Genomic DNA, 12,372 nt, shown 5'->3' with positions numbered 1-12,372 from the left:
ATTTAAGCAATAAATTCTTTATTCTCAACAATTTTTAGTTTGATTATGTCCATTTTATGCACAGACAGATCTCCACTGCTATCAAAGCTGAACCCCCTTGATTACAAGGCGACGAGGTTACCACTATGCCATCAGTGACACCATGAGCGTAACCTGGAACCTAACTTTGGGGGGGGGAGGGGGAGACAGAATCAAAAAAGTTTTCTATCCCATAAAAATAGCATCCAGGACAATTTTGCTAAATAACTGTTAAATTTGCGAAATTATAAAACCTACTCATTACAACTTTAGGATGGGACACGTACCCCTTTGTCCCTACCAAGTTACGCCTATGGGGAAGACTCTAATTCGCAACAAATCTGTAATTATTCACCATCAGTATCATCTATACTTCTATATCATTTATTAAGACATTCTCTAATTGTTTTTGCCCTTCTGCACAGAAGACAGCAAAATATGAAGTCCAACAATGATATATTTGTCACGCCACTATCGATAATGGAGTCCTCCTCCGTGGCCGTGCGGTCTTTGGACTCCGACTGCGGGACGGCTTGGGTTCAAGTCCACCTGGGTTCAGTCTCTGAGTTCTCGGGCTGTGTATAGGATCGGTGGCAACGCACTATCGTGAGGAAATTGGGGAGCTATGAGTGCGAGTAGCGTAATCCGGTCTCGAAAATCTCCCATAACGGCTGGGGGTTTGACGTGCTGACTCCACGTCACCCCATTACCGGTTGAAGATCTCCACACCTCTAGGTATAGTGGAACCACAAGGAAAGAAACCTGCGCAGACCCCATCGCGCTGGCGGGTGGGGGAAAAAGACAGGAGGAAGATGCCTTCAGAGTCGCCAACGTCAGTGTTGCCAGACCTATTGATTTCTCGGTAGGATTCTATAATAAACTATTGCTATGGCACCTCCGACGGCCAGCTCAAAAACACGTTTCCTGCTCATCTTTACTTGAACATGGAGGGGAGATGTGGAGTGGAACTCCACTCAGCCCTGAAAAGTGCTGTTTGAACTGTGAAATTATGTCAAACGCTACTCAATTGTGCTAGGACATTATTTTATTACTTTTACTACATTACTATTTTTAGATGGCTGTATTTTGTCCCACCCTAAACTCTATTTCTATTTTAGTTATTTTACGTCGCTTTTGTGCCTCTACGGGTAAGTACGACAATATGGATGAATGAAAAACTGATGAAATGGATGAAGTGACACAAACACAGTGAAACGTCCTTGCCTTACGAGGTAGAAACACTGACTTCGTAGCGTGGGCAAATTATGTTATACATGTATGTGTTTGTGGGTGTGGGTGTGTATTTCTAGCAGATGGGGAGGATGGGTGGCACCCTAGCATAAGCGTTGCTATCTTGAATTATTGAGGAAGACATGCTGTCTAATTCACCAAATATATTTCACACACGTAATGCATTTTTTCATTATGGTGCAGGACGCGTGCCCACCCCTATCAATAGCTGCACACGAACACCATCAGAAGGCAAATTGATTTGTTATTGTTAGCATTCGACTTGAAAGATTGTGGAAAATCGCTGACAACGAAAGGCGGCACGTTAGCTTCATCTGTGAACACAACTTTCTACCATTTCCTGTCATAAAAATTCCTCGCGATAATAGAGGCATCCCAACCCCTTGTGTCGATGCTGAGAAAGGGCAAATTTGAGGGTGTTTTCCACGCACCCTCTAACTGGAAAATGCGGAAGAGATGAAAGATGTTGGTCGGTTCCTTCGGGCGGTTTACTTTCTTTTGTTTGAAACATGTCCACTCCTGAAATGGAGATCTTCGGTATATTTTCGCCAAACACAGGGTGCTGGGTTTAGCACCATTGTTACAAAAGTATCTGTGACGTTTACACCGTAAACAATGCGCGCCACTCCCCCTTGCCCCCCCCCCAGTGCGCACAACTATGCCGCCCTTCCCCCCCAGGAACGTCGTTCATCCTCTTCTATTAGATCATCGGATTTTGTAGCAGAACTTCTGGTTTCCAAGGAACAATCTCCCGAATTTTTCAAATCTGACCTGGCAACACTGCCCCGAACACCGATAACGGCAGGGAAGTTGCGCGAACGCTTTGGACGGAAGGTTTTTTTCCTTGTGGTCGAGCTATAGGATCGTGGGAGGGAGACTGGCAGTCGGGAGATCATCCTAGGCCCTTCAAGGGCTGTCGAGTCACGGGCTATTACTATCGATAATGGGTGAGTGAATAACGCAGTGTATCATATGGCAAAACTAGTTTGATGATGTAGTGTCTTAAAAGGAATTCTCACAATGATGAAAACGAAAGGTCTTTAAATTCTTATGACCATTACTCATATATTTACATTGATTAACAAAAAGGGTGATATAAAGCAATTGAGAAGATACAGCATAATATCCCCTGTTATCTTAATTTTTAACTTTATTTTTACAGCTTTTTCATTATTTTTACAATAATTTTAAAATTTATGTACACTGTTTCATACAAAATAATCGCACTTACATTAATAAGGAAGAAATAAGTTATTTTCTGTACCACATCTGCAAAGTTTTCATTCTTTTCACTTTTCTCTGAAGTTGTAGAATTCCATACATAAGCGCTTCAGCTGTTGGCGGGCACCCTTGAAACACAAGAAGAATTTGTCAGTTTAAGCTGAACCTAGGAACAATATTAACTTAGAACAAATAATTTTATCTAATCTCATGATAACTAAATAGTTTCTTATTGGACGTTGACAGGAGTGGATGGAGAGATAATTTTGAAAAGCTATTGTTAGTGAAACTGAACAACCAACAAATTATTAAGAAATGTTTAAATTACAGATTTTCACTCTTGAGAGATGAACAATAGTTTGTATAATGACCCTGTTAGTAAAGTACCAAAGTCGCATGATAATTAGTAGTTGTAATTAATTAGTTTAATTTAGTATAGTTTATTTGCATCCAAGGACTACCGGTGTGTACAAATCACAGTACATGGTAATATAGGACATGTCAATACTTACATTACAATACAATATTACATTAATAGATTTTACAAATACAAAATATATAGCCAAAAATTGTAGAAAAAATTGGGTCTTACTCTGGTATTATATCAAAATCACAAAAAAATATAACATGAGAAGATATAGAATATTGCAGCCTACTTCTAGGTGATACTAATTATCCACTTTCATTTGACATTTAATTTTACAAGAATAATATGTGATTATACTACGTTATGTACATTTGTCTTATGTAAAAGTCGCTTCCATGTATTCAGCTATAGAATAAAAAACATGCTTCAGAAGCATTGATTATATCTTGTGCTTGAATATCATCAATTTTTGTTCTTTCCTCACATCTTGTGGTAGTTTATTGTAGAGATCTATGGAAGAGTTTGAGGGACCTTTTCTTACATAAGTTAAGGCGGCATTGTTTTATGTGAAGTATGTCTTTATTTCTTGTGTTTAGGCCATGTATTTCCTCATTTGTGGCAAAGTTGGAAATATTTTGCTTAACATAAATTAAGCATTCATAAATGTATATGCAGGGGAGAGTTAACACATTAAGTTTACGGAAAAGAGTTCTACATGAATAAGTTTTCTTTACTCCAGCTATGATTCTTATAGCTCTTTTTTGAAGCATAAAAAGGACATTGGAGTGGCCCTTGTTACCCCAAACCATAATACCGTATCTTAGTAAAGCATCAAAGTTTGCCATATAAAGGCACTTTACAGTTTGGGTGCTTGAGATGTCTACCATTTCTCGAAGGGCATAGCACACACTACTTAATTTTGATTGTAACGTGTTTATGTGTTCTGTATAGCTAAGGTGTTCATCCAGAATGATACCCAGAAATTTTGAATTTTTTTTAGGCTCTAGTTGTGTATTCCCAGATATTAGATTGAGGCTTATTTGGTTTCTGGTTTGCTTGCAAAGATCAAAGGAGTATCAGAGGTTAAAAGCTTTTCATGCTTCCTTTGGTTTCTTAATAAGAGGTAATAATATATTTTGCAGCATGTAGCGTGTGAATATGTGATCGAGTGAATGTACTTGCGTTCGGAGGGGGGATCTGGTGTAAGCAGTAAGAACTCGGAAAAAGCAGAGTTAGTACATGTAAACTCTCCTTAAAATGGCCCCCGATTATCATTTTTTACTTTGAACAACTTTTAAAACGAATGTTAAGAATAGTCTATCCCCGTTCCTAGAATGCAGCTATCCACCTTTACAAGTCCAGCCTCCCCTGAAAAAATTCTGCGCACGCTAGTGAGTGAATGTTGATGTAAATTATCTAAATTAATTTGACGTGTATGTAAGTGAATGACAAAAAACGAAATTAAGAACACGGACTATGAGAAAACAATAATGTTTAATTAAAGTAAAACTTTCATTACAATATGTGTAAGATACATTCATCTACAACTTACCAGGTACATAAATATCCACAGGTATTATCCTGTCACAGCCTCTGACCACAGAATAAGAATGGTGATAGTAGCCACCTCCATTTGCACAGCTTCCCATAGATATCACCCACCGTGGTTCAGGCATCTTGAAAACAAGCAATAAATAAATAGACCAAAATATAAGGACATGATCTCAAATTCTGCATATTATGAAAACCATTCGGACCCGTCCACAGGCATAGACTACTTATTTTTTTTATATATTTTAATATCCTTTATTGAAATATAAATGCTATTAATTAATGCCTGAAGACAACAATAGAAGAAAACAAAAATACCTGATCATAAATCTTCCTGAGTGCTGGCGCCATTTTGTTAGTAACCGTACCAGCAACAATAAGGCAATCAATCTGCCTGGGTGAGGCTCGAAACAAGACACCAAACCTGTCCATATCATATCGTGGGGCCGCAATGTGCATCATTTCAACTGCACAGCAGGCCAGGCCAAACAACATGGGCCATAATGAACCCTGTGGAAAAGGCACGAATATATAGTTATAATACACACATATTATGGACCAATTTAATTTTAAAAAATATATATAGGAGAATTGAAATATTTCTATTTCTATTTCTACCTGATTTTGAATGTAAAATGCATCGATATGACTGTAATTAATTTGACTTTCTTTTAATAGTCAAATTGAAATACGGATGGACTATAGATAATAAGTTTCGATTACAGTCATTCAAAATAACTTAATTAAGAATATACTCTAGTTTTAACATATTCTCCCCGTTTAAAATGGGGAAATAAAATGCGAGACATTTTTAACAAGTTCTTAAGTGACTCAACTTGTGCTTTCAGTCAAAAGTAAGTAATGTGATTAATGATCTGCATAAAATGATTTATTACTAAACTTATCCTACAAACATGAATTCTAAAATATGACTTTCATTAATGGATTTGTTGATTTAGGTAGTTTAATTAACTTCGCTATACTGACACTTTTGGCTAATCGCGAAGATCAGGATGAATGGTGATGACATGGATGGTGTGGGAATCACAAACATATAGGTACGACACAACACGAGCCCCACAGAGAATTATACTGGCTGTGAATCCAGACGCAAAAGCCTGGCCAGCCTGCAAAACTTACTGGGAGAAATAAAATATATATTTCTAGTAATTTGTTAGATTGCAAGAAGTACTTTCCCATTTCTTAAATAATACGACTTGAAGTCACAGGAATGTATCGTACTATTGCGCGCGCGCGCGCGCACACACACACACACACACACACACACACACATACATACAGTAACATAGCTTACGTAATACGCGACTTACTTAAAATTCAAGTTATGTAAAGATTTACGGAACGCATTACTTACGTAACTTGGGGGATTACTGTGTACGAGGGGGGTGCTGACAAGTTCCTGGCTTTGGTCTCTTCCCATCGTTTCCCATTAGCGATTCATATCTAATTTGAAAGTGTGTAATATGAGTATGTGATGGTGCAAAAATAATATTCCTCCCGTAATAGCTTCTTTCTATTTTTCGGGTTTGAAGTAGTCATGGCGGAGGCAAGCATGAGGCAAGGTGTGATCAAGTTTCTGATCCTCCAAGAAAAGTCTGCGAAGGACATTCAAGGTGAGATGTCACAAACACTGGGAGATAAGTGTCCTTCATACAGCACCATAAAATCCTGGAGAGCTCGATTCACGACTGGACATTTCAGCGTCGAAGACGAGGTCCGCAGTGGTCGCCCTTCATCAGTGACGGATACGGCAACATGTGATGCTGTGCATGATTCTTATGGATCGGCGAATATCAGCCAAGAAGATTGCAGAGATAATGAACATCTCTCGAGACCGTGTAGGATTCATCAGACATGATGTACTAGACATGAAGAAACTTTCTGCCGGGTTCTGAAATGCTTGAACAGTGATCAGAAACTGCGGAGAGTGAAGTCATCGGAGACCATTTTGGCTCGGTTTCGTGCTGGTGAAGAGAATTTATTGGACAGATTAGTGACTGAGGATGAAACGTGGCTACATATATATGATCCTGAGACCAAGGATCAGTCCTTGGAATGACGCCACAAGGGGATCACCCCGTCCGTCGTGAAACTTACTTGTGCCTCGTGTGTGTGTGTGTGTGTGTGTGTGTGTGTGTGTGTATGTATATGTATGTATGTATGTATATATATATATATATATATATATATATATATATATATATATATAATGTGTAGGTTGCGGATATTTGACTATTTACCTTTTTGCTTCCTTTGTAGTAAAACACAGGCTTTAATATTTAAAGTTCGTTTCATGGTGTTTGTAGTCCGAAAATGCATTTTTATAATGCCTAGAAATACCTATTTTCAGGGTTAGCCCCTGTTTTGCTTAATCGTGCGCCTAAACAGAACTAAGGTATTCTACCATTTTTGTTTACTTCAGATATTTTTACGCACCTTAGGCTTTCCCTACATTGAAGAAGGTATGATTTTGTTTGTGTTGAAGTGACAGAAATATGGTATTCCCAAGATTTGAGGGTCTCAAGGGATGTGAGATCTTTAATTAATTGATTGACTGATTGATTGAGTTGGTGTTTAAAGCCTACTTTATGCACAGTAAGGCTAATTGGGACTGGACCTACAGTTTAAAGTGGGTCATATCTTTGGAAATAACAAATGTCGTTTAATCAGGGTAAGCAAACTGGACAACCTGTTTGTGACTCATACTTGGACAAAACGACGCCAACGACGTCAGGGGTTCCCGGTTCGAATCCCGGCCTGGGCATGAGCGTTCTTTGCGAGTCTCCATTCACCAATTTCATCATATGCCTTGATGCCTTTTCCGTGCCTATTCTAGTGCCTTTCTTAGTTTATAGTGCCTTATTAAGTGCATATTTTCATCATTTTTGGTGCCAATTTGAGAGGTTTTTAGTACCCATAATGCATTTATCATTCATTTTCTGCTATTCAAAAATACAGTTTGTGTGCTTGTTTTATATTATTAGCTAATGTGAAATTGAACGTGTTGAAAAAATATTTCAAATTGTTTGTTCCAAAAAAATGCCTTAGCACCGAATTCTACCCCCTACTTCCGTAATTTATGAAGATAATAACATAATAACGTCTTTGATATTACTATTACTACTACCACCACTAGTAGTAATAATAATAGTAATAATGTCATTATTATTGTTGTTGTTATTATTATTATTGTTGTTGGTACGTTTATGCTGGTACTTGCAGCTCCCCCAGACTAAAATTCGTGGTTGGGCCTCTGATCACATGTTCTTTCTTTCAGAAAGCTTGAGATAAAAGTAACAGAAATACACATCTATCCTTCTGGTCATTTACTACACTGAAAAGCTGAGCAAAAATTAAGTAGAAAATTGGTGATAGTTCAACGACGGAGCGAGTCCTAATGGTAATCTTATTAAATGACTCTATGCCATCCTCTGACTTCAAAACAACTACTAGGGTATGCACTCTTCCACAGAGCAGAAGACAAAAATGCACATCAAAAGCAAACAAATATGTACCTTGAATCACAAGGGCTTAAAATCAAATAACACATTTAACATCAAAATTACAAAAAAAAATATTATAAAATATTAAGCTGGATTGTTACCTTTCTTCCCCAGTTCAATAAATCATCCAGCCTAACTACAGCATACTCTGCCCAGTTAGCAGGAGTTTCAAATGGGGAGTAAGCCTTCCTATGGATAACAGCTGTAAAGCCATGTAAATTGATACAAAAAATGTCAATATAAACATTGTATCAACTATGCTTGTGACACTCAGAGCCGACCCTAGGGAGAGGCAACTCGGGCATTCGTTCGAGGCCCCGTGCCAGATAGAAATAATTGTTTGTATATTTTTTTCTTTTTCGAATTTGAAACAAGCTGGTGCTTCCAAATAAGCAACTAATCTGATTTTTCCTGGCTTCGTGGACTGTTTTGACATTCCAAACCCAAAAAGCAAATATCCAAAGACATAACATTCTAAACAAAGAACTCCATAAAAATCGCATTCAATTATTTCGATCAAAAATAGTTAATATGCACTATTCATTTAATTATAAAATGAAATCATGAAGTGAAAATATTATTTCCTGTGAAACAATATAATTCACTGCAGCGTCAAGATTCAATGAGAAGAGAATTATGATAGTGAATGGTATTGGATATGATTAAGAATTGGCACTTTGATACGTAAGATGATAGTTTGATTTTGAACACAATCAGTTTTGTAATTAAATATAATGAACGTCGCATCAGTGGAACATTTGAAATGAAAAGAAACTTTTATTGCCATCCCATAATTCTTGGATTTTACCTTTCACATTTTCCGTTTATTGCCCTTAGATAATATTACGATTAATTGTTTATTAATAGTATTGTGATTATGACACCTGTATTTCACACTAAGGAATAAAAATCTCCGAGTTTTTCAGACGTCTAAATATTTTGGATTTTAGGCCCCAGCCTATATTGCATGTCCCCAGGCCCTGTACCCACCTAGGGTCGGCCCTTGTAACACAACAAACAAGAGTATTAAAAAAATGAGTTTGCGTAAGAAGTCTTCCTATTACTTTCAGGATGGCAAACAAGTTGCTCATATTAATGTTTATTTGCATAACGATGTACGGATGGCATATTAGGGTAATCAGATTATATTTATTGTAAACAAAACACGGACAGAAATTGAATTTCTGAAATGTATACACATTGTTAGTCTAATTATAATTTTTCCTAGCCAGGGTATAGATTTCAATAAATTTGGATAACTTTTTGTTACACTTTCTGACATCTTTATAGCATTAAAAAAAAGCTAAACCTTTTATCCTAAATGAAATATAAACTGAAAATTATATTCTGCTATTTCGTCATTACTTTGTCCTGTCTACATAAATATATGGTTACAGAAAACTTCATTATTACATAGTAGATGGTCTCTTTTTAAGATTAACTTTATTGAAGGTGAAAGAGATAAATTAAATTAGTCTAAGGTCTATTGAAATTGACTTACCTTTTGTGTCTGGTTGAGTAATTGAAGTAGTTTTCCTCAAATTTACTAAGTTTATTCCTCCAACTCGCAACAGAGATGAAACACGTGACGTAATAAAATGACCATGAGTTAGAGTGAGTTTCACTGAAAAAGTTAAAATTGAATATTATCATTGACTACTTGTATCTATCTAAATGCGACGATGAGGATGAGTGATGAAATGATGAAACTGATGAAGGGACATTCGCAAATAACACCCACGCCCAGGTCGGGATTCGAACCCAAGAGCCCTGCCATCGCAGTACGCAGTGCTGATCAGGGGTGCCCATCCCCCCTCCTTCAAGGCCAATGGCGCAATCCCCCCAATATCACGTAATGCGTCCCCCCAAATCATATCATATGTGTCTCCCCAAATCATATCATTGGTGTCCTCAAAACATATCGTAATCCACACAAAGTATTTAATTACTACAGCGTGTCTACCGAAAGTAACCTTTTTCCTCAGCTTTACTGAGCACTACACTTGATCTGCCCCTCCTCCATAAACAGGGGGGTCCATCACTCAAGGCCGCCCCTAATATCGTTCATCACAATCCCCCCAAAATATTTTTGTTGAATTCTTAATAAATTATGTTTATTTGAATGAAATACCATGTTAAACTGTCCATATTTTTTAATTGTTTGATTTTCAAAAAAAACTTAAAGCTCGCACATTGATTGATTAAAAGTAGTAAATTAAATTATGTAAATATGCATATAAATAGTGTTTGTGAGTGGGTTTATAAAACTCACAATTTGAGTATTTAACACAAATTGTTACACAACTTAAGATAAAGATAGAAAATTCAACCTTGGCAAACCAAATACAGTAACATGCTCCAGCCACATCACCGATTCAATGATTGTTTCGCGAGACATTACAGAACCCTAGCTCTTAAGCTCAGGGCAATAACATAACACAGTTTTTCTTTCAAAGAACCCTCCCCAACCAACCCACGTTTTCTTGGGGTAAATATATTTTATTAACTCATAACTTATATTCAGTGTAAATTTAACTCGTTAAAGTAAAATTTTACTGTGGATTCGATATATTTTTGTTTCAAATGATGCATCTGCTTTAAATTAAGCAGCATACTAACACTAAGCGTTAAGAAGTAATGGATATCGAGAACATCGCTTATGTCTTGTAATGCAGCTGTAGTGTAAAATTTCACATTCAATTCAGTAATGTGCCAAACACGCATCCACGCAGCAGATCATTGCGAGCGAATTGAGCAAGAAAATTGTTACATCCATTTCTTTGCAGGCTTTCAAGAATATTAATTTAATGGGGTGTCAATACTTTCTGGTGGAGTTGGATATTTCTCCCCCCCCCCCACCCATTCGATAATATCCTTAAACACTTTCTTTTTTTCATCTAATGGATTAAATATGGTGCATATAAGGTGTAAAAGTTTTACATATATTTTGGAAAAATATGGCGCAACCTGCGCCTTAATCCCCCCGTGGGCACCTCTGGTGCCGATTACTCCGCCACAGATGTGTTCTTGAGACATTTCTGTGGTTGAGAGCTCACCTAATTGTAGTTCTATTCCCGATTGCCCTCTAAGCTTAAAGTAGGCTTTAAAAAATAATTTTTGAGTACACAGGAAAGGTTGGAAGGGACTTAGGGAGCTTTAAGACCGAAGAGAAAGCGACACGTGACACAGCATTTTGAAACCGAAGTGACGAGCGACAAGTAACACGGGTCCCATCCAGAGAGTATAACCCAAGAGACCGGGGCGAGACAATGTATACTACCGAGAAAACGGCCTAGTCCGAATGATGCCTGCAGTGCAGCTTGCAGTGTTACTCCGGTCCGAAAGGTTGCATTTAATTCCAAATGTGAAAAAAGAGTAAACTTTAAAGCCTCCCCGATATTTTGTTCAATTCGAACACCTATTCACATCTCACTGTAGAGTTCATGCTTATTGTCACAGCATTCAACAATACATACATATTCCTCTTCTGAAATTCGGTGTTAGAAAGTAGTTTTATACATACAGTATTTACATTTATTGTATTGCGATAAAGAGAGTATTAACCAAGTGATAGGAAGAAATAACAGATAAACGTAGAAACCAATCGATGATAACGTTTATGTAAATTGAGGGAAATGTACACTAGAAAAGATAACAATAATATATACTCACATAATAATACTTACGTGGTATCATTCTTCTCAGTTTGTGATGAAGTCCAACAATATACCTATTTCGCAGCTGAAGTTCTAATACAGAGTTGCTAACTCAAGTAAACCAGAAGGTGATTCCATGAAGTATTTATTTTTTCCTTGTGCAGTATAAAGCGCACAATTCTTTTCAGATGTTTGATTTACGACTTCATAAGGTTTCCGTCGCAAAGAAGAGCCACACACGCAGCAGAGCTTGAAGTAAAATGGCTTGTTAGGACTCTTCCCGTCTCCCCAACTCTTTGTAAACAAACTATCTCATCTCGAATCGATGTATCATTCCGCGTCAGCAATTATCCAAGACTGCCACGCCCGAGGTTGTTTGTTTACACTCAGGTCGTGTCCTCACCGTCACCTGTCACCGGAACATACTATGATCCCCGTTATAGTGTGTTTCATGCGATAACGTTAGATATCATAGTAGAATATGTCGCTTCTACATGCGACTCCACTGAATAGTGCGTTTGTCGACCCATTCACGCTCGACGAACGCGCTTCTCCGTGAATTGTACGAGGTAAGGCCAAAATTTTTGTTGCAGTAAGATGAAACAAGGTCGGCACCGGATTTTTTTTTACCGGGTGGGAAGGAGCTATATATGCAATGCTGTAGGCATGAAATAAATGACATTGACGCTCTTTACAAACTGCATCACAATGACATAAGTACTACGTAGTAGTAAATACGTAAAGCCACACAATATAGTGTCATAGTTGTTAACGTGATATTTCT

At 37.5% G+C, this 12,372-nt stretch overlaps 1 protein-coding gene across 1 annotated transcript; it reads right to left on the bottom strand.

The window, feature by feature from the left end:
- Positions 1 to 2,491: 2,491 nt before the first annotated feature.
- LOC145995137 (NADH-quinone oxidoreductase subunit B 2-like) lies at positions 2,492 to 11,865 on the bottom strand. The gene is made up of 6 exons (XM_083131678.1): positions 11,619 to 11,865; positions 9,434 to 9,556; positions 8,034 to 8,134; positions 4,727 to 4,918; positions 4,410 to 4,533; positions 2,492 to 2,618 (listed from the first exon to the last, which is right to left on the bottom strand). Exons 1-6 carry the CDS (start codon positions 11,626 to 11,628, stop codon positions 2,521 to 2,523), a joined length of 648 nt encoding a protein of 215 aa, XP_082987804.1. The 5' UTR covers positions 11,629 to 11,865; the 3' UTR covers positions 2,492 to 2,520.
- Positions 11,866 to 12,372: the final 507 nt, after the last annotated feature.

The sequence above is a fragment of the Lepisma saccharinum genome, chromosome 11 (assembly GCF_977018435.1).
Source record: "Lepisma saccharinum chromosome 11, izLepSacc3.1, whole genome shotgun sequence".
Classification (NCBI taxonomy): Eukaryota; Metazoa; Arthropoda; class Insecta; order Zygentoma; family Lepismatidae; genus Lepisma; species Lepisma saccharinum.
Note: the sequence above shows the minus strand (reverse complement) of the source record. Positions and strands in the feature narration are given on the sequence as shown.

Coding starts and splice junctions, on each gene's coding strand:
- LOC145995137 (XM_083131678.1), bottom strand. Junction 8,135..9,433: donor TACTCAACCAGACACAAAAG/GTAAGTCAATTT, acceptor ATGGCTTTACAG/CTGTTATCCATAGGAAGGCT. Junction 4,534..4,726: donor TCAGGAAGATTTATGATCAG/GTATTTTTGTTT, acceptor CTTGTTTTCAAG/ATGCCTGAACCACGGTGGGT.